Source organism: Eumetopias jubatus, unplaced genomic scaffold, assembly GCF_037043125.1.
Source record: "Eumetopias jubatus isolate StellerSeaLion01/CBP00866 unplaced genomic scaffold, mEumJub1_p1.0 scaffold_9, whole genome shotgun sequence".
Taxonomy (NCBI): domain Eukaryota; kingdom Metazoa; phylum Chordata; class Mammalia; order Carnivora; family Otariidae; genus Eumetopias; species Eumetopias jubatus.
In genome coordinates, this window is record NW_028274815.1 from 30806090 (window position 1) to 30828355 (window position 22266).

The following is a 22266-nucleotide window of genomic DNA, read 5'->3' on the forward strand; positions in this document are numbered from 1 at the left end:
AGTAGTCTAATTAACCGCTCACAAATTCATCACCATCATCTCTGCACATTTGTAGGTATACATTTGTACTGGTGTTTCTAACGTCCAATAATCTGCCTGTATGAAGAAACTGGTTGCTTTAACTGATAGTTCAATTCTGACACCTTGTGGTGGCTGCTCCACAGTGAGATATCACTTCTTGACTATATTTAAAAAAGTGTTTTTCTCTTCAAGAAAACGATTTTCACACCTTCCCATGTTGAGTGGATGGCATAAGTGATATAATTTATTTCAGAAATCCTGTGGTGCATGTAAAAGAATTAGCAACAATTTAATTAGATTTTAAATTACATTTTAGGTTCCATTTAAAGAGATTCTTTCTCAAGGGAGTGCCTGGACTGACCCTGTATCCGTGACATGTGCTACCTGATTGTTTTCACAGCCTCCTCATCTCTTTCCACATCAAGATCGGATGGATCCAAGAAGAACATTTTATCTTCTGGAGGAGATGGTTCTTCTATGTCATCCAAGCCCCGGCTACCATCACTGTTCATGTCACTGCTATCAGTATCCATTGGTATATCTGTATCTGCTCCCAGACTGGAAGGTTCTGGCAAAGTTTAAAATGAATTCAGAGTTTTATATTAATGGGAGATCAATCCACCTAAATAGAAAAGAGTATATAAAATGTGGGGAAAAAAGCTTTAAAACTCTTAATGAAAATCTAGGAAATTATCTTTATGATTCAAGATAATGTAGTATTTGAGGAAGACAGAAAATTCACACACCACAAGGCAGAAAATTAATTTGATTAATTAGAATTTAAATCTCTGTATGACAAAAGATATTAAAACAAAGTAAAAGATTAGCCACCACTATTTGTTTGTTGAGTTAAGTGGTTTTCCACAAGGGTCCAAGGCAATTTGTTGGGGAAAGAATAAATAGTCTGTTTAAAAACTGGTGCTGGATATACAACTGGATATCTACATGCACAAAGATGAAACTGGACCTCTTTTTTAAACCAAATAGAAAGCTTAAAGTGGATCACAGGTCTAAATGTAAGAGCTAACTCTATAAAATTCTTAAAAGAAAACACAGTAGCGAATCTTTGTGACCTTGGGTTATGCAAAGCCTTCTAGATAGAACACCAAAAACCTAAGTGACAAAAGAAAAAATTGGACTTGATTTTGTGCTGCAAATGATACCTCAAGAAAGTAAAAAGACAGCCCAAAAAAGGGGAAAAATATTTACATATATCAGAGACCTGTATCCAAAATACTTAAAGAACTCTTATGACTCAATAATAAACAAATAACCAGTTAAACAGGCAAAGGACAGGAATAATAGATATTCCCCAAAGCAGATGTAAAAATGGCCAACAGATATGTGAAAAGATGTGCGTATCAATTAGCCATCAGCAAAATGCAAATCAAAACCACAATGAGCTATCACTTCACACTCACTAGGATGGCAACAGCCAAAATGACGGACAATAACAAGTGGTGATAAGCATGCGGAGCAATCAGAATCCTCACACACTGCTGGTGAGAATGTAAAATGTACAGCTGCTCCGGAAAACAGTCTGGCAGTCCTCCAAATGTTAAACATGGAGTTATCACATGACTCAACAATTCCACAACTAGATATCTGCCCAAGTGAAATGAAAACGTTATGTCCACAGAAACTGTACTCAAATGTTTATAGCAGTATTCATCATAGCCCCAAAGTGGATACAACTCAAATGTCCATCGACTGATAAATAAAATGTGGTATATTCATGCAGAGGAATGTTATTCTCGACAAAGCAGAAGGTAGTATTGACACATGTTACAACATGGATGAACCCTGAAAACATTAAGCTATGTGAGACACTAGTCCCAAAAGACTACACCTTATATGATTTCATTTATATGAAATGTCTAGAATAGACAGACCCACAGAGATAGAAAGTTGACGGCAGCTGCCAGGGGCTGGTGAGGAAGAGTGAGGAGTGACTACTAGAGTATATGCAGTTTCTTTTCAGGGTGATGAAAATGTCCCACCATTGGACTGTAATGATGGCTGCCTAACTTTGTGAATAAACTAAATGTGTAAAGTACAAAAACTATCTGAATAAAGCTACTTAAAAAAATGATAAGCCACAACAGAGAAGGTATATGTGTCCAGTATAACTGACAAAGAATTATTAGGTAGAATTATCAACAACTCCCTGCAAATCAATAACGAACAGAAAAATGGACAAAACATGTGAACAGGTAATTTACAGGGGAAAAAACTGTAAGTAACCAGTCAACATATGAAAGATGTTCAAACTCATTAGTATACAAATGTACCGTAAAATCAATATAAGTAGTATTTGACACTCACTTATCCAACAGTAGAAAAGTGCAAAAAGACATGAACCATAAATCTAGAGAAGACTTTGGTCTATAGAAAACCTACATTTATTCAGAGTAACCCAAATGAGAAAACCAATCACGCTATCAACGGTGTTAAACAGCAACTATAAAAAACATGCCATTAAAGAAAACGTTAAAGTCTTAAGAAATTTAATTTCCATTCCTTATGCTTTTCCTCCTATAGAACTACTTACATTCAATTTTTACCAGTCATGTAAATGTTAAAGAAAAATTATGCTTAGAATCATTACTTCTTCCTTCCAAAAAGGTAATCACTTCAATTAATATAATCTTAAAAAGAGGAAAGAAAAAAAAACACAACAGCACACAAGGGAAAAGTCTAGGGAATGACTGATGGAGAAAGAAATAGGGAGGCAGTATAATGTGTTCTAATTAATGACTGTGGATTCAGGGACCAGAACATGTGGGTTCAAATCCTAACGCTGTAAGTTTCTGGCTACATTTCTTGGGCAAGTTATTTAATGTCCTTGTGCCCAAGTTTACTCATCTGTAAGTACTTAACTCAAAGGGCTGTTCTTAGGTTTAAATGTCAATATATGTAAAGAGTGTGGAACAGTGCCTGGCAGTCAGTAAGTACTAGAACTATGAAAACCTCCAGGGACAACAGCAGGGTGTTAAAGTTAAGTCTTTTTTGTCTAAGATGGAAGAGAATATGCAGCACCACTGGCAATATGAGATACAAAGTGGTAGGCGGGTTAAAGGAAAGATGGGAAGGCATAATGACTAATAAAAGTGTACCATAACTGATGTCTGCTTTTTGTTTATTAAATAAAAAAAGTCAAGAAACAGAGTAAAATAAAATATGCAAATATAACCTTATACAAAGATAATACACAAAAGAATTGTGATCTTCTCTGATCTTTTATGGAAATTAAGAAAAAGAATTTTACCTCCGTTGAAAGTAACCTCTCCAAGGCAGTCTCTTGGTACTTTTGATGCACAGCGTTTATGGCAATTGAATTTACAATCTGAAATCAAGTTATTTGGTTTATTAATTTATGTAATAAGTCAGGCAGTATCAGATATGGTTAGAGACTTTGTAAAGTTTTCCTTTACTAAGAACTCAAGTCTGGGAATAAAGGTCTGGTTTCAAATTATGATGCCACCCCTTAATAGGTATTTAACTCCTCAGGGCTCAGTTTTTTTTGTTTTAATTTAAATTCCAGCTAGTTAACACTGTGTAATATGTTTCAAGTGGGCAATATAGTGATTCAACACTTCCATACAATGCCTGGTGCTCATCACAAGTGCCCTCCTTAATCCCCATCACCTAGTTTACAAATCCCCCACCCCGTGCCCCCGACCGCTCACCTACTCTCTGGTAACCATCAGTTAGTTTTCTATAGTTAAGAGTCTGTTTCTTGGTTTGTCTTTTTTTTCCCTCTGTTCGTTTTTATTTCTTAAATTCCACATGAGTGAAATCATACGGTATTTGTCTTTTTCTGACTGACCTATTTCACTTAGCATAATTCTCTCTAGCTCCATCTAGCACGCGGCAAGATTTTATTCTCTTTTATGGCTGATTAATATTCCATTGTGTGTGTGTGTGTGTGTGTGTGTGTGTGTGTGTGTGTGTGTGTGTGTACATACATACATACACTACCTCTTCTTTATCCATTCACCAACAGATGGACACGGACTGTTTCCATAATTTGGCTATTGTAAATAATGCTGCTATAAGGTGCATGTATCCCTTTGAATTAGTAGTTTTATATTCTTTGGATAATTACCTAGTAGTGGGATTGCTGGATATTTTTAACTTTTAACTCTTTTAAACTTTTTGAGGAACCTCCATACAGTTTTCCAGAGTGGCTGTACCAGTTTGCATTCCCACCCCCCGACAGTACAAGAGGGTTCTCCTCTTTCACTACATCCTCGACAACACCTTTTGTTTCTTGTGTTGTTGATTTTAGCTATTCTGACAGGTGTGAGGTGGTATCTCTTTTGATTTACGTGTCCCTGATAAGTGATGTTGAGCATCTTCTCATGTGTCTGTTAGCCATCTGAATGTCTTCTTTGGGAAAATGTCTATTCATGTCTTCTGCCCATTTTTAATTGGATTCATTTTTGGGGTGTTGAATTGTATAAATTCTTTATATACTTTGGGTACTAACCCCTTATGGGATATGTCACTTGTAAAGATCTTCTCCCATTCCACAGGTTGCCGCCTTTTAGTTTTATTGTTTTCTTTGCTGTGCAGAGCTTTTTATTTTGATATAGTCCTGATAGTTTATTTTTGCTTTTGTTTCCTTTGCCTCAGGAGACACATCTAAAAAAAAGTTCCTATGGCTGATGTCAGAGACATTACTGCCTGTGCTTTCTTCAAGGATTTTTATGGTTTCAGGTCTCACATTTAGGTCTTTAATCCATTTTGAGTTTATTTTTGTATTTGGTGAAAGAGAATGGTCCAATTTTCCCACACCATTTGTTAAAGAGCCTGTCTTTTTCCCATTGGATATTCTTTCCCGTTTTGTTAAAGATTAACTGACCATATAGTTGTGGGTTCATTTCAGGGTTTTCTATTCTGTTCCACTGATCTATCACCATTGATTGGCAGGGGAGAGAAATGGCGCCAGCCAGCTCCCATGTTCCCAGAGAGGTCTCTCATAAATGCTGCTTCTCAGGGGCAGGCTCTGAGAAGAGCCAATAAACTCCCCACTGTGTGCCCCAGGCACTCTTCAGATCACTGTTTCCATACTGTGTGTCCCTGGGGTTGTGTGCCTGCTTCGCCAAGAGCAGCCCTGATACCTCTAGATTCCCTGATGCCTCTGGACTCTGAGTCCAGTCCACTGACACAACTTCAGGCTTGAAGCCCCTCTGGCTGCAAGAACCCACGAAATTTAACCCCTCTTGCTTTCCAAGCCCATGGATGGGGAAGCATTCTCGTTGTGCGTTCCCGAGTGCTCTTCTCTTGCCCTTCTCTGTGGCTCCCCTCTCTTCTGCAGCAACCGGGATCCATTTCTCCTCTAAACTGTGTCCTGCACTTCCTACCTTCTTCATTGTGGCCTCTTCTCTACATTTAGTTGTGGAGTTTGTTCTACAGTCTTCAGGTAGACTTCTGGTGTATTTAGGATGCTTTGATAGTTAACATCTAGTTATATTCATGGGACGAGTGAGCCTAGGTTCTTCCTACTCTGCCGCCATCTTCCCCACTTCTACCAGGGCTCAGTTTCTCTCTTTAATGAAGCTAATACTATTCGTATGACACATTGCCAAAATGTTACTGGCAGCTCCATGTTTCCTTCCATTACCTCACATTCGTCTTTCCTGAGAAAGAAAAGTTTCTCAGGCTGACTCCTTTTCCAATATATGTCAAGCACTTACTTTGAGTTCCTAATTATTGGGGCCTGGTGCATATGCAAAAAGAGAGACTGAGATTCTACAAGCTTTTATTAGGAATTAGTATGGGCTTTCCCATACAGCCTTACATGGAAGGACTGAGCTTCTCATGCACAAGATCTCTCACCTTTATGTATGGTTCTCTTTAGCCTGCAAGGACATCAGAGTTGATAGTACTGCAGATGAGTGTCAGGTACAAGCTGTTCAATACTACCGTGTAACTCAGTAAGTTCTTAAACTGTGGTTCCCAGACCAGCAGCATCAGCATTATTAACAACTTGTTAGAAATGCAAATTCTTGTACCCCACCCCAAAGGCATTACATTAGGAGCTCTGGGAGTGGGGCTGAGAAATATGTTTTAATAAGAATTTTTAAGGTGAAACCAAAATTGAGGCCCACTGCTATAACTACTGTCTACTACCACCTTCTACCTTGGAAATACACCTACCAGCAAATTCTGGATAAAAATAATTTCAAGTCCTGACTCAGAATGATTTTGTAATCCTTGTGATTCAAGAAAATTCTGGGTATCATACCACTAGCATTAGGTAAAGGTCATTAAAGGAAAAAGTCCCATGATTAATAATTCGGTTGGTGACAAAACTTGTATTAAATAACACTGTTTTTTTAAATGAAATGCCCTAGAAAAATTGATATTAATATATTCCATTTATTTTAAATAATTGATGTGCTTTTTATCTCATGAGGTTTTACAAATTGTGACAATAACAAGATTTCCATTTTCACTTTGAAAATGTAGAGCCAAATTTGTGGCCTGCCTGAACAAGTATGTACCTTCAAATGGCAGGCATTTTTATTTTTCTGTACTCCTACTCATGGTTTTGGATTTTTTTTTAGATTTTATTTAAATTCAAGTTAATTAACATAGTGCATTATTAATTTCAGGGGTAGAATTTAGTGATTCATCAGTTGCATGTAACACCCAGTGCTCCTTACATCAAGTGCCCTCCTGCCTACTCATGTTTTTATTAACTTATGTTTTCTTATATTTTATACATGCATTCAAGCTGCCTTGAAGTTTTAATATAACAAAGTAGAAAATAAACAGGTGAATGAATGAATGAATGAATACTGCTCTTGGACTGTACGTTTTCTCAAATTATTCAGAGTAACTGTTTTAATTATTTTTTTCTTTCTTAGCTTGACAAGGTGAATGAAAATGACTCTTTACTTTTTTTTTTTTTTTTAAGATTTTATTTATTTGAGAGAGAGCACACGAAAGGTGGGGAGGGGCAGAGGGAAAGGGAGACTCCCGGCTGAGCAGGGCCCCTGATGCAGGGCTCCATCTCAGGGTCCTGAGATCCCCCTGACCTGAGACAAAGGCAGACACTTAGCCAACTGAGCCACCGAGGTGCCTCTACTTTTTAAGTATCTTAATTCATATCACAAAAATATAGAAATCACTGAAATAAGTGATTGTTTTTGACTGATAATTATAATAGCTTAGCTATATAAATATATATATATTTCTGAACCAATATAAACACACATTATTCTTTTAGAGGTCTAAGAAATTAAACCAATACCCCAGTGGCAGAGTTAACTGGTTTTATTCAAAATTCATTAATCTACCTATTTATTTTAGGTCCTCTATAAAATATCGTACTGCTCTGCATATGGTTTTAGGATGTTTCTGTCCTGTTGAACAGAGCAGCACTATTTACAACCTTTACTAAGATTATTTGTTGGCTAGAATTTGCACATCTGTTATTAATGTTCTTTCCCAAAACATTCCTTAGTGGCTGCTTGCCAATACACTGTAGTGTTGATATTTTAAAGTATTAATTTATATATTAACTCATATTCAAAAGTAAGTTGCTGAAATAGAATTTCAACATTTAATTATGCCTGCCTGCTAGTTATTAAATACCTGGCAACAAACGCACAACCTGTTCTCTATTTGATGTTTTCCTGTGTTGCCATATGTTGCCAAGACAAGTTTTCTTATATACTTAAGTTAAATTTATATATAACTAACTTGATTCTGTATTGTAAATAGGTTTATTGCTGCAAAGACCTCAACTCTAATGTTTTAATTAGATAAAATTAGATAATTCAATTCCACAACTACATCTATTATACAAAAGGTCTGATACCAAGAACTGTTAAAATAATCACATAAAAAATAACTACATAGGATTATAGACAGGCTACTTATACTGCATACTGGCTCAATAATTAATAAGACATTTTAAACTCTATTTTGGTTTTCACTATATTGTACAGCATTGTTGTAAAGAAGTTATGAGACAAAAAGATAAAATCATCTTTAAAAAGCATAAAAACATTCCACAACTATAGGAAAAAATATTCCAGTATTCTATTAAAAACCTGGTTCATTAAGAGATGTTTCTAGAATATTTTGATAGTGTTCTGGCTTTGTATCCAAATATGGATAATCCCTATCACAATTCCAGTGGCTTCTGCTATATTCTTCCTATTTCAGTGTGATTATAATGTGGAATAACAGTTTTGATAGGCTCTCCTAGCTACATAATTAAAAACAAAAACAATAATACTCTTGTAATATGTTTGTTTGTGAGTATGAATATTTAAAGGAAAGAGGAAAGCATTATTTTTTATTTTGGGTGGCATCTGGCTCTGAAATCAGAAATACTTTTTTTAAACTCAAATATCTGCTTACCTGCTTACTAACTGTCCCATACTGGCTCATGTTAAGCAACGATACCTTACAGAACCAAATTCTACCTTTTCTGTTTAGATTCTAACTTTTCTGCAGCGTAATTCCTGGTACACAGCACATATACTGCAGAGAGCAGTTGTTAATAAATAAATATGTACGTGTGTGTATGCATGTACTGTCTTAATTTTTAAGTTAACAGCTAGGAAACCAATTTCTTTGCCTAACATTTCTGAAATAAATGTTTTGAACCAAATTTGCTAATGAAAACATTTGAATTTTACTTAAGAATAACAACCAATCCTACCTTTACACTGCATTCCTTGGCGAAAGAGGCCTTTCAGTAACCGCTTGCAGTACTGACATATTGTGGGACGGGTATAAGAGTGAACAGCAAATGTGTGTGGAACTTTTACTCTGCACATTACCATCTTTTCCATCCAGATTGGGCGACCACTCCAAGAAGGAATTCTCTTACTTGGTTCTTGGTGAACATGTGACTAAAACATAAGTAATTTTCATAAGTCAATATTAAAAACAAAGTATTAAGAGCAGGACTTGACCACGAAAGTCATTTATTTTGAACATTAAAGCCAAGAATCTAAAAATGTATATCTCAGCAGTTTCCTCTCGAAGCTTAACTTACCAATACTTGAATGTGAACAGTGCGAATGTTTTTGTTATTATTTATGCTAAAAAAATTTTTTTTTCATCTTCACATATGTATATTCCCTGTGAACTATTATTTGCCAGGCACATACAACATTTTACAAAAAAAACTAAAGCCTTAAAATGAATTTATGACATATTTAAATCCCTTGAAAAACGTTACCAAGAAATTAATCATAGGAAAATTAAATTCAGAAAGTGTTATTATTACTCATGTTGAATTACTGAACATGATGTCTGAAAATATTTTGAAACAAGTCTTGGTTTTTCAAATTTTTTTGTAAATACTAAAATATGTTTGTTAAAAACTTAAGTCTAATTAATGATGATGATACAAAAACTGGCAGACACAAATTAAACAACTTTAGCCCCAGTACTTATGCTTTAGGAGGTTCCTTGATATTTAAGTATTTGGGCCTTTTCCCCTAAATGAGCAAAAAGGAAAATTAAAGGTGTTGATTAAAAATTTTTGTGTGACCTGAGGGATAACTAGATATTTGTAGCTATGGTCCTTTCTATATATACAAAGGAAATAATAAAATTAAATTACAGGCCAGTTCAATATGGCCTATCCCATTCATTCAACCTTCACTGATTATTATATTATAGGCCAAACCCCTACACTTTGTATCACAGAAGCAAAAATGAATGAAGTACAGTCCATGCTCTCAAGCACAAAATACCTAATGACCATCTAGACGTATTGTACATTTTGCTGTAGCTGCTTGCACCTTCACTGCCAGAACTGAGGTCCTGAGCTCTTTCATATGCCTTCCGTAACTAGTAATGTCTGTAGCCCAGAGAAGTCGAATCATTCTGCATTGAAATGTTCAACCAATAAAAGCAAAAGAAGCCAGAAGGAACCAAGAGACAGAAGTGTATGAAAGAAGTGAAGGGAGGAGTTAAAAAAAAAAAAAAAAGGCTTTTTGGAAGAAAGCAGGAAGAGAGAAAAGAAAAAGAAAAGGACATACAAATGGAGGAGAACATTAAAAAAGAACACAAATATAGTCTCTGATGGATGGTTTTTCACTAATGTGTTGCCACAAATGTTCTAAAGCAAATTACGAAGCAATTTAATTTAAGAAAAGTACAAGAAGAAGGTTAAACCCAAGCCTAACTTGCTTGCTTGCTTCAGCTCACCAAGGTCTCCTGCTCTGGTCTGGCTCCCCCTTCCGCCAGGCAGCCAGGTACAGAGCACCTTCAACAAAAGGAGTACCACAGTGATCCTGCAAAGCTAATAAAGCAGCCAGCAAGAACCAGAAACAGATGTTGTAGGCTTTTGTTCATTTGTTCATCCCTGGCTCCCTATTCTCAACACTCTGCTTCTCTTGCTCCTGCTTCTACCACTTCTGGTTTGTCTCAAGTTTCAAACATGCAAGATGGAATAAGACTGATTTTGGCCAGTCATCATCAAATATATAGGATACCCCAGTAAGGAAGAACTTTCTAACAGACCCCTTCATAGGCCAATAGCCAGCTGGTGATCGACTGCCTTTTGTCAGGTCCTCCTGGGATTGGGTATTAGGGACATGGTACACAGCATGTGTGCAAAGAACTACACAGGGGACTGTGGTTGTAGCAGCCACCTAATTTTTCATGCCTAGTACAAGCAGTAATTTATCTTAAATATGAAAAAACAGGCTCAAATAGATTAATATTACTAAGTGCTAGTATCAAAATCAAGACCTAGCCCTAGGTCTTCTACATAGAAGTCCAGTGATTCTTAATCTTTTCCCCATCTCAACATACCTGGGCATATGCTACAATTTCACTAATGACTATGGTTTACCACTCTGTGGAGTGAGGAAGGCAGGAAAGGTATGGAAGACTGAACCAGAATTTGGAGGAAAGAGGAGCATTTGGTGGGTAAAATTACCTGGAGCATTTGGTGAAAATGGGACCACTGAGATTAGAGTAAACAGAGTTGAGTGAAAGTTCTTCTCTTGCCTTGCTCTAACGGCCCCTCTTTACAAACTACTACTTAAATTCTTATTTCTTATTAATGTGTAGCCAGAAATTCTCTAAAAGTAATCCAATTATTTCCACAGTGTGAGTTTCAACTAGTATTTGCTTAAGTGAACATATGCTCACAAAAACTTTATAACAATGTTGCCAACTCTCAATTAGATGCAATAATAAAGGCGATAAAAGCATTTAAAGGGGGCAATTCCCTAATTATATATATTTGACTTTGGAATATTATTCAGTGAAAAAAAAATACCTCCACTTTTATGCACACACTTAGCCCCAACAGTTTCTTTCTACCTTGATTCTGTCCTGTCCTGGCCCCTTGGGCATTTGCCCAAATGTACTGCTAGAATATTCCTCTTTCTCTCATCTCCAAAGGGCCATCATTCAATTCTGGTCTCTCCAACCTTAGTGGTCCCGTTGTAACCAAATTCAGTGAAAAGCCTATCTTCTTGTGCTCCTCCCTCTCCTTACTTGCTTCCCTTTAGACTGACTTCAGACACTGTAACAGAAACTGCCTTCTTACATATAAAATGATGACACCTCAGAGTCAGATTCAGAAGTTTCTATTCCCAACTGGCCTTTTTCAAGCTTATCTCAGTGGTCACTGAAGGTTACTATCTTGACCACTCAGAAACTTTCCTTCCTCATTCCTTATCTATGAAATAAAGCTAAGAGCTGCCTACCTTCCAGGACTGTGGCGAAAATGACATGACAAAAGACAAGTAAAGCATCCAGCATGAAGCCTGCCACACAGAACGGGAGGCTCTAACCCCACAGCTATCTGGAGTTAGTTCTTCTCTAACTTTGGTTCAGATTCAAGGTTGCACTCATTTCCTCATTGCTATCTCCTCTATTCCTTAGAGGGTCCTCGTTTCCCACTCTCCCTTCCCTCTAATTTTCCTCCGTGAGCTCTTCTCTTACTGTAGCTTTTTCCTTTTTGAGACTGAATGCTTGGACTGATAAAAACAACCTTTTTGAGATACATTCCACTCTATGATTTCAACTTGTTCTGAAATATTCTGCACAATCTAACCAATACAAACATATCACTCTATTTTCTTCTCCTTCCCTAAGGAATTTTCATCTTCAGGATAAAATATAAAATAATGAATTAAAACTTAACACCTTATTCATCTGCTCTGTCCTGCTATTTCCTAATCTAGTATTACTTATCTGGGGTAGATGGCTTCTTAGCATCATTTGTGGGACTCTTAAAAAAACCTCTCTCTATCCTACAGACCCCATTCCTAACTAAGTTTCCTGTGTAATTCATCTATAAAATGCACTAACTTTTCAATTACCGGTCTTTTCCCGAGCTCTTGCATATGTTTTTATAATAATTCTTTGCTCCCAGTTCCTTATACCATAGCACTCTTTTTTTCTAAGTGAAACATTTCACATTAGGGCTAAACAACATGGAAACATGGGATTTTTGTGAAAGAAATTCAGAAGCTTTTATTCTGATGCCTCAGTATAGCAAAATCTTGTGACTAGGATATCATGACAATAGCCCAAAGACTTGCTTTTGCCATTAATTTATGGAAGACCAAGGGGGTTACAGAAGTAACTAAATGACAAGATTGCAATCTACGGATGGAGGTCATTTTATAATTTTTTTTTTAAGATTTTATTTATTTAATTGACAGAGAGAGAGAGAGAGAGACAGTGAGAGAGGGAACACAAGCAGGGGGAGTAGGAGAGGGAGAAGCAGACTTCCCACGGAGCAGGGAGCCTGATGCAGGGCTCGATCCCAGGACCCTGGGATCATGACCTGAGCCGAAGGCAGTCGCTTAACCAACTGAGCCACCCAGGCACCCTGGATGGAGGTCATTTTAAATACTAGCAAATTAACAAGCAAGTTCTTTCTTTCTTCCTTGATCTACTGTTTTATTCTTCAGAGGTACAATATATTAGGAAAAAATCACTAACCTAAAAATAATCAGATCTGAGTTTAATTCTAATGTTGCTTACCAATTTGCTCTGTGACTTGAGTCAAGTTACTACTTGACCATTATGAGTCTCAACTGTCTCATTATGTACAGATCTACTAAGACATCTCACTGGAATACTGTGAGGATCAATGGGTTCATTCATTCATCACTGAATACCTACTAATTACAAGGTATTGTGCTGGACATGGTAGGGCACACAAAGACATGAGCACTTCTCTAAACAGATCATAAATTCCTTGAGGACACTATGATATTAAGTTAGAATGCTATATACACCATTAGAGAGGTTTGAAAAGTGGTCTGGCATTCAGCAAATAAAGTAACTTCTAGGTAACAGGAGAATCCAGGAAAAGCAGCTGTTGAGCTAGATCTGGAAAAAGCATGTAGGAGGGAACACCAGTAAGAGCAAAGGTACAGGGAACGATGATGTGTTCAGGGAATGTTGAATAGAACAGATTGTTGGGGGAAAAAAAAAGAACAGATTATTGGAAACATAGAATATATAAAGAATTCCTAGTAGGGAGTGATATAATCAGAGTTGTGTATCAAGCTGTAGTGAAATGATATGATCTGGCTCTAGTATGTAAGATGAAGTGAAGTATGGGAACCAGAAGCTGGATACTGGTTAGGAGGTTAATGCAGTGGTCCAAGTGATAATGTGGTCCCAAAGCAGATAAAATGCAATTCATTACTACTAGTAAACTCTCTCCAGTAATACATTTTAAGTTTTTTAAGCGTAGGAATGTGAGTAGTCTTTAGTACATATTTATGTTCTAGGATGATGTCATATATCCTTTAGAAACATAAGGAATAAGTAGTAAAATGCCCTTTTATTGCCTTAAAATACATACCTCTTCTGTGGGAAGGGCCACATATTCAGTCTGTAGGAGTCTTGGAACTGAGAGGCCAGGTCCTGGCAGAGATACATTTGACAGACGTCTCTTTCTTACTCCACTACAATTATTTGGAATCTTGAAGGCACATCGTTTATGATAATTTAATCCACAGCCTAAATATATTTTAAAAGGTAAAAAAAATAGTAGATTAAAGAAACTTTAGGGGCACCTGGGTGGCTCAGTCCGTTAAGCATCTGCCTTCAGCTCAGGTCATGATCCCAGGGTCCTGGGATCGAGTCCCGCATCAGGATCCTTGCTCAGCGGGGAACGTGCTTCTCCTTCTCCCACTCCCCCTGCTTGTGTTCCCTCTCTGACAAATAAATAAATAAAATCTTTAAAAAAATAAAAAAAAATAAAGAAACTAATATATAAAGTATGTTACATAAAAAATACATGCTTCTTTATTTATTTTCTCTGGCAGCAATAGTTATCCTAATTAAGAACCTGGATGACAAGCTTAAGTGGAAGCCAAAAAATTCAATGTAAAATTATTGGCCTCCACCCCAGACTGACTGATTCAGAAATTCTGGGGATGGGTCCCAGCAAAGTATGTTTTAACAAGTCCTTGAGGTGATTCTGATACATGGCAGTTTGAGAACAACCAACTTAAACACTTTAGCAAACTGTGCCTGTATACTAAACCCCTCCCATGACATGTGAAAGTTACATGAAATCCAAATTTCAGTGTTCATAATTCATTTTATTGAAACACAGTATGCTCCTCATTTCTTTACATCTTGTTTATAGCTTTCATGGCACAGGAGCAGAGTTAAGTAGTTGTGGCAGAGACTATTAGCCAACAAAACTTAAAATATTTAGTTTCTGACCCTTTACAGAAAAACTTTATTGATTCTCCACCTTAAGGACTTAGAGGACTCAGAAATGTGCACCTGACTCCTGCCCCCTGGCAATTCTAATTCAGAAAAACAGATCTGTCCAATTCTAAACCCTGGTTACCACCTAGTCACCAACCAATGATCTTATTCTTTTTTTTTTTTTTTAAGATTTTATTTATCTGAGAGAGAAAGAGAGAGTGAGCGCACGAGCAGGGAGGGGGCAGAGGAAGAGGGAGAAGCAGACTCCCTGTCAAACAGGGAGCCCGATGCGGGGCTCGATCCCAGGACCCTGAGATCATGACCTGAGCCAAAAGCAGACGCTTAACTGACTGAGCCACCCAGGCGCCCCTGATCTTATTCTTTCATTAATGATTAGAAAATGCAAATACAAAATCCTCTTTCAAATGTTACAAAAACTTAGAACACATACCTTCACATTTCAGTCCTTGACGTACCAATCCCCAGAGCATCTCACCACAATAATCACAAAAAGTGGGAGCTTTATAAGAATGTACGTAGAGAGTATGTGGACGAATCTGAAAGTCTTCTACTGTGGCCAAAGCTTTTTAAAAAGAAAAGTAGCAAAATAAACCCTATATCTGTAATGGCAATGAGATTAAGAACGTTGACCATATTCACTTATGTCAAAGTACATGGAATCTTTTTTCTCTGAAAGTTTCATTTATCATAAAAAATAAATTATTTTCAGCATTTAATATTGTGGTTTTCAAACTATTTTAGGAAGTTCATCAACTCCAAATAATTTGTGCTCCAAAAGTAGGTTTGTATATAGGTATTTCAACCTCCAAAAACATATTTACATAGTGATGAGATCACAAATAGTTGGTAGGTCTATTTTTATAATTAAAAACTATTTAACTTATAACACACTGGGAAATAGAACACTAAAGTAAAAAAAAAAAAAAACAAAACGCAAAAAAACCCCCCAAAACGTGAAACTTGTAGAAACTGTGGACCTTAACCTCAATTATAAACACTCTGAGTTCTAACTTATGATCTCAGCATAAGCTGTCTTCTTGATAGTCCTAGTAGTTAAGAAAAAGAGACTCCTGTGAGCAACTGAACACTAGCAGACACATCCACCAGGAGCTAGCCTCTCACCTCCACCTGCAAGTCATTGGTGGATATCCCTGTGGCCTGATGAAGGGTCTAGAGCAAAGAAGGAATGGATAGGAGTACAACCTCCAGGGAGGACAAGAAGTGAAGCCCTTTTGGAGTGGAGAGAAAGAGAAGGACTGGGAAATGTACACACGATGGGGTGGTGGTGCAGAGGCATGATTAATGTAGGGGCTAGATAAATGGAAAGATCAAGGACTAATAAGGAAAGGTGTTGGTAGAGACGATCTCAAGAACAGGCTGCAGAGATGAGTTTGAGAGTGGAAAAAATGGTCGCAGGGGTCTGGACTCTTGGCTGGCTTTCCTTCCCTTTCTCTTTCTTTCCCTCTCTCCCTCCCTCCTTTCCTGTCAAACAAGAAGTTCTGCAGGCCTACTAGGTGCATTCTTTGTTCCTTTACATTCCTCGCTAACAATCCTGCCCATCTGCTGCTGGATGAGATCAGAAATAGAAAGAGCTAAGGAAAAACAAATGGCAAGAGTGGGTGAGGGGGAAACGAGGGAGGTAAGAAAATGCCCACGGAGAACACATAGGGAAGGAGCAATACTAAAATCATGGGGGACATTCAGTATTGCACTTTCCTCTCCCACATCTTCACTATTCCTCCTTTTCTCCTTTCTTTTTGAACCCCAATTCTCCTCTTCTATGCTCTTCACAGAAATGGGGAAAAAGAAATTGAATTTCAGTATAATTGTTTTATTTCGTTGACTCAAAGAGTATATTCCTCTTCCAGTTCCAATGATAATTCCCTTAGCTTAGTAACATTCAGATAAACAATTCAGGGCTTATTTTCCTACTTTCTCATCTGTGATATAACCTTGCTGAAAGTAAAATTCACATGGTCACCATTATTATAGATAAAAGAAGTTAAGCAACTGTACCACAAAGACTAAGTATAACTGAACATAGCATTTAGTACAAAAAATAAGGCTCATTGAAAAAAAAGACAACAAAATAAAAGGAGCTATTTACTTACCTGAAAGAACAACTTCTACTAGGTCTCCATCATGTATTTCATCTGCTGAGGTAATCAGCTGCAAAATATTTTCTGAGTTCATGTCATGGCGAAAGAGAAGAATTTTGTCATACATGCCAAAGAATCCACACTCTGGAAACTACATGAAAACAGTCCTGTATCAGTATACCCACAGGTTTCTATTTTTATGAGTAAATGTCTCAATCTTCTGAAAGAACTTTACATGTAGTTTTTAGCTTAACACTGTTTGCTAACAATTCTATTAACATCTAAAAGATCAACCATGTACTCAAGCATCCTTGGTTCAAGTTCAAAAATAGAACAGTGAGCTTAAATATAATTATTGATTATCTTAAAGCACTTGTCTCTTAGAAATATAGGATCTCCTTACTCAGTTATTGATGGAGAATATAATCTTCAATTTAACTGCTACTCTATCTTACATTGCCTGAGATAAGCAGTCTTTCCTGTCCTCTAGAACTGAGCTTCCTCTATAGCTACTAGCCATGTTAAATGCAGTTAAATTTAAATTAATTAAAATTAAATAAAATTAGAAGTTCAGCTCCTCAGTCACTCTAGCCACATGTCATGCATTTAATCACCACCCTAGCTACTGGCTTGCCTATCATTTTGGACTGTGCAGGTATAGAACACTTTCATCATCATGGTAAACTCTACCGAATAGTGCTAGCAGAAGATTAATAATTACCCACACAAGAGTATCAATTCCAACATTTTTGACAAATGCACCTATGGTCTCTAGCATCTATCTAATACTTTCTTTACTCACTGTAATTACAAATACATGATTCTTTTTTTTTTAAAGATTATTTATTTATTTATTTGAGAGAGAGAGAATGGGAGACAGCACGAGAGGGAAGAGGGTCAGAGGGAGAAGCAGACTCCCCGCTGAGCAGGGAGCCCGATGCGGGACTCGATCCCGGGACTCCAGGATCATGACCTGAGCCGAAGGCAGTCGCTTAACCGACTGAGCCACCCAGGCACCCTACATGATTCTTTATGGTAACTTTCTTTTTTACTGGTTTTTTGTTTTTTTGTTTTAGTATTTATTTGAGAGAGGGAGGGAGGAAGAAGGGAGGGAGGGAGAGAGAGACAGAGAGAGAGAGAATGCGCACAAGCGGGAGGGGCAAATGGAGAGGGAGAGAAAATCACTGAGCACGGAGCCCTACACAGGGCTTGATCCCAGTACCCTGAGATCATGACCTGAGCCAAAATTAAGAGTTGGACACTTAACTGACTGCGCCACCCAGGCACCCCGGTAACTTGCTTTTTAAAAAACCTTTGACCAGAGCAGGAGACTTAGAGATCTGTTCACATGCTCTATGTATATTATTCCAAGGCTTCTACACTTTGTGACTACAGAGCTGACACTTTGGGGATTGGCATACCAAGGACTAAAATATGAAGGTATGAGCTCTAAAAGTTTTTGTAGTTAATAAAGTTATTTAAGAGAAAACTTTAAGTACTTGCCTTACAAAATAACTTTAATTTCTAAATCAAAACCTCATCTAAAATACCAGTGGCTTGGGAAATGCTGCTCTAGGTATTTCAATTTTCTTTAGTTTATCTCATAATTGAGATATTTTTGGCTTATTTTGGCTCCTCAGAGAATACCCTTTAATGTACTATACAGTATGTCACTGGCCTGCACTGAATGGCTTGATATGTATGTCACACTAAACTGTAACTGCATTTATTGCAGGGATGCTGCTGATGATATGGTTCACCTACTTCATATGGTAGCCCTTCTTTGTGAGGACTCACAGAAGAAATTTCTCTGGTTGGTTTTGTAATATGAACTTGATCATCCAACTAAATCATGTTTTCTGTTTACTTCACTCACTGGAAAAAGTAAAGCTAAATTTGTGACCCACTTCCAACATGAGTCTAGGATATTATAGCATGTGTTTTAGGTGGAGACGTCTTATCTTCCGAACTTAATTTTCCCATTAAAAATCCATATATATGTATATATATCTGTCTAAAAAGGTCTAAATTTTATTGGAAAAATATTAAAAAAATTGAAAACGACTTAATTAGAAATTTGAGTTGATTTGATTTTTTTATACCTGAGTAAATAATGAAAAAGTACAGAAATATTTAATTTTTTATAATATTCTACTTTCAACTGAGTTACCAACAAAACTTTATAATATGCTTTAAACATACATCTAACAGTATAACAATTTTCAATTGAAAAGATAGGGAGTAAAAATACAGAATCAAAAAACATTTTTATTACATTTTAAAGCTTGAAATTAAAATGTTATAAAATTTTATTAAGTATTATCAAAGTAGAAAACATCTAATAGAAGTAAAACATCTCCATAAATTAGTTGCAACAGTTCTTAAGTATTAATAAAAAAGATTCCAGGGCACCTGGGTGGCTCAGTCAGTCAAGTGGCTGCCTTCAGTCCAGGTCATGGTCCCAGGGTTCTGGGATGGAGCCCCACATAGGGCTCCTTGCTTGGCAGGAGCCTGCTTCTCCCTCTCTCTCTGCTTGCCTCTCCCCTTGCTTGTTCTCCCCCTCCACCCCCCTGTCGAATTAAAATCTTAAAAAAAAAAGACTAACAAGGGGCACCTGAGTGGCACAGTCTGTTTAGCGTCTGCCTTCAGCTCAGGTCATGATCCCAGAGTCCTCGGATCAAGCCTCTGCCTCTGTCCCTCTCCCTGCTCTTATTTGCACTCTCTCTCAAATAAATAAAATCTTTAAAAACAACAAAATTTTGTATGAATAAAAATCATTTTAAAAGTTCCACATTTTTTTCTTATCTTCTAAGTTCAAGGCATTGGTCCCATGGTTTGTAAAGGTAAGGCGGATCTCCCCTCCCAGGAGTTTACAATCTAGTAGGAAGATGGAAATAAAACAAATGTATAACATAGTAAGGGAAATGCCAAAAATGAAAAATAAAATTCCAGAAGAGGGGGAAAAAACTTTAACCAGGAATGTGGAATGTCACCTTAACAGCGATAAAAAAGAGAAGCAAGGTTTCCATGGGCAGAAAGTGAAAGTGAAAGTATAAAGGTCGTAGTTGAGAAAACACATAAATGGGAGAAAGTTGAGTGGACCCCTATGACTGAAGAATGAGGGGAGGGCTGGGTAGAAAGGGCAAAAATGCACACAGGAGCCCGATGGGGACTATACTTAAACTTGGGAGTCAAGAGATTGGGGTTCAGGCTTTGCCAACTACTAACTATAGCACCTTAATAAGCTGCTTAACCTCTCTATGCTGTTTCTTGTCTATCAATTTGGAATAACAGGAATACTGGCTTTACAGAGTTCTGGTCAAAATTTATTTAGTTGATGCTATAAAGTACTACGATGATCAGTAAATACTAGTGGTTCTTATTATCTCATATCTAAGGGGGGAGAGAGAAAGAATCCAGAGCAAGGCTGTGACATGATCAAATCTATTATCTTAAAAAGATAATGCTGACATGTAGTAGGGACTGGGACAGGAAGAGACCAGAGCAAGCTCCTAAAGAAGGCTGAAGCTACTGGTCAGGAAAGAGGTAGCAGGGTCTGGATTATTCAGTAAAAAGATGGAAAGCAAAACAAGAAGGAACACTTCTCTCTCAAATCTATCTTTGGTAAATTACATGGATCATTAGTATTGTTTTGACCAAATCAGAAGTCCCAGTAACTAAAGAGTTAAATAAACACATTAATGAAAGAAGAAAAACATCAAAAAATGTGTGGCTTAGAAAAAAATACATATAAAATAATCTTCTTGATAAACACATGACCTAGTGAATTCATATTGGCATTATTAAGAAACTGAAGAGCAAATAAAAAGAATGACAGGGAATGTATTAAGAATATTTACTTAAAGTAAGTATTTGTGTACCAGGCTGGAAAGCCTTCAGTGATGATAAATGAAGTAATTTTCCAGTCTAGCAAATGTTTACATAAACTATATTCATCTATATGGTTGAGAAATTACAGAGTTCCAAGAGGGGAAAAATGTATTAAATAGCTTGTAAAAAATAGATTTCTGCTATTCACAATTATGATTTGTAAGTGTGACTTGGTAGGATATTTAGGAATCATCTGAAGCGTCAGCACAAAATGAAATTACAGAAAATAGTGCCTGAAAAAAAAGCAAGAGAATATTAAACATTGCCACTGAACATCAGAGAAAAACCATAGCCAAGTTTTAAAAACATTATGAAGTCTTGAGACATGGGCATGTTAAAGATAAACATCTAAAAAGAAGAAAGAAGGAAATAAACCATGAGCACACACTTTGAAAGATCTAAACAACTATACTAGGACCCCCCCCAAAAAAAACAAAAAAGCAAAACCCTGTTGATAATGATTTGAATATACTGGTATTGACACTTCATAATTTTTAAAAATTCCGAGGGGCACCTGGGTGGCTCAAACAGTTAAGCATCTGCCTTCAACTCAGGTCATGATCTCAGGGTCCTGGGATCGAGTCCTGTGTCAGGCTCTCTGCTCCGTGGGGAGTCTGCTTCTCCCTCTTCCTCTGCCCTTCCCCACTCCCCCCACCTCTTGTGCTCTCTCTCTCAAATGAATAAGGTCTTTAAAAAAATTCAGGAATAAGATTTTCAAGCAGGAGTAAATTGTTAAGCCATTTCTCAACTCTGACCATACACTAGAATCACCTGTGGACCTTAAAAGATGCTAAGGCTCTCCTCCCAGGTTTATGGTTAAGCTCTGTGGAATAAGACATAGACACCTGAATTTCAAGTTTACTTTTATATTATTTAATATACTTACATATACTCTTAAAAAAACAGACTTTAAAAAACTTTATTTTTAAGAACAATTTTAGAGTTACAGAAAAATTGAGACAATAGTACATAGAGATCCCATATTACCCACACCTAGTTTCCCCTATTATGAACATCTTACATTAGTATGGTACATTACAATTAATGAACAAATACTGATACATTAACTGAAGTCCATACTTCCTTCATTCAGATTTCCTTAGTTTTTACTCAATTTCCTTTTTCTGTCCCAGGATCCCAAACAGGATACCACATTACCTTTAGCTGTCATATCTCCTTAGGCCTCTTTTGGCTGCGACAGTGTTTTCTCAAGACATTACTGGATTCTGAGGACCTTGACTAAACATCAGGTATTGTATAGGATGCCCCACCATTAAAATTAATTTGATGTTTTTCTCATGATTAGATTGGAGTTACAGGTTTGGGGGAAGATCACAGAGGTAAAGCGTCATTCTCATCAATCAAGCGTACCTACTACCAACATGATTTACTGCTATTGATGTAGACCTTGATTATCTGGCTAAGGTAGAATTTGTCAGGTTTCTTCACCGCAAAGTTATTCCCTCTGAACCCCTAATACCCATACCGTTTGGAAGTCAGTCACTATGTGCAGCCCACTTTTTTCCCCCTAGATTTTATTTATTTATTTGAG

General features: G+C 37.0%; 1 protein-coding gene across 2 annotated transcripts in view; it reads right to left on the reverse strand.

The window, feature by feature from the left end:
• PRKD3 (protein kinase D3) overlaps positions 1–22266 on the reverse strand; it is an 84396-nt gene that overhangs the window by 27534 nt on the left and 34596 nt on the right. For both annotated transcript variants that reach the window (XM_028117158.2, XM_028117157.2), the window contains 6 exons: positions 16836–16974; positions 15155–15286; positions 13844–14001; positions 8708–8900; positions 3290–3367; positions 406–589 (listed from right to left, as the gene is read on the reverse strand). In XM_028117158.2, coding sequence (XP_027972959.1) covers positions 406–589; positions 3290–3367; positions 8708–8900; positions 13844–14001; positions 15155–15286; positions 16836–16950 — 860 coding nt within the window. In that variant the 5' untranslated portion in view covers positions 16951–16974. The remainder of the gene's footprint in view (positions 1–405; positions 590–3289; positions 3368–8707; positions 8901–13843; positions 14002–15154; positions 15287–16835; positions 16975–22266) is intronic.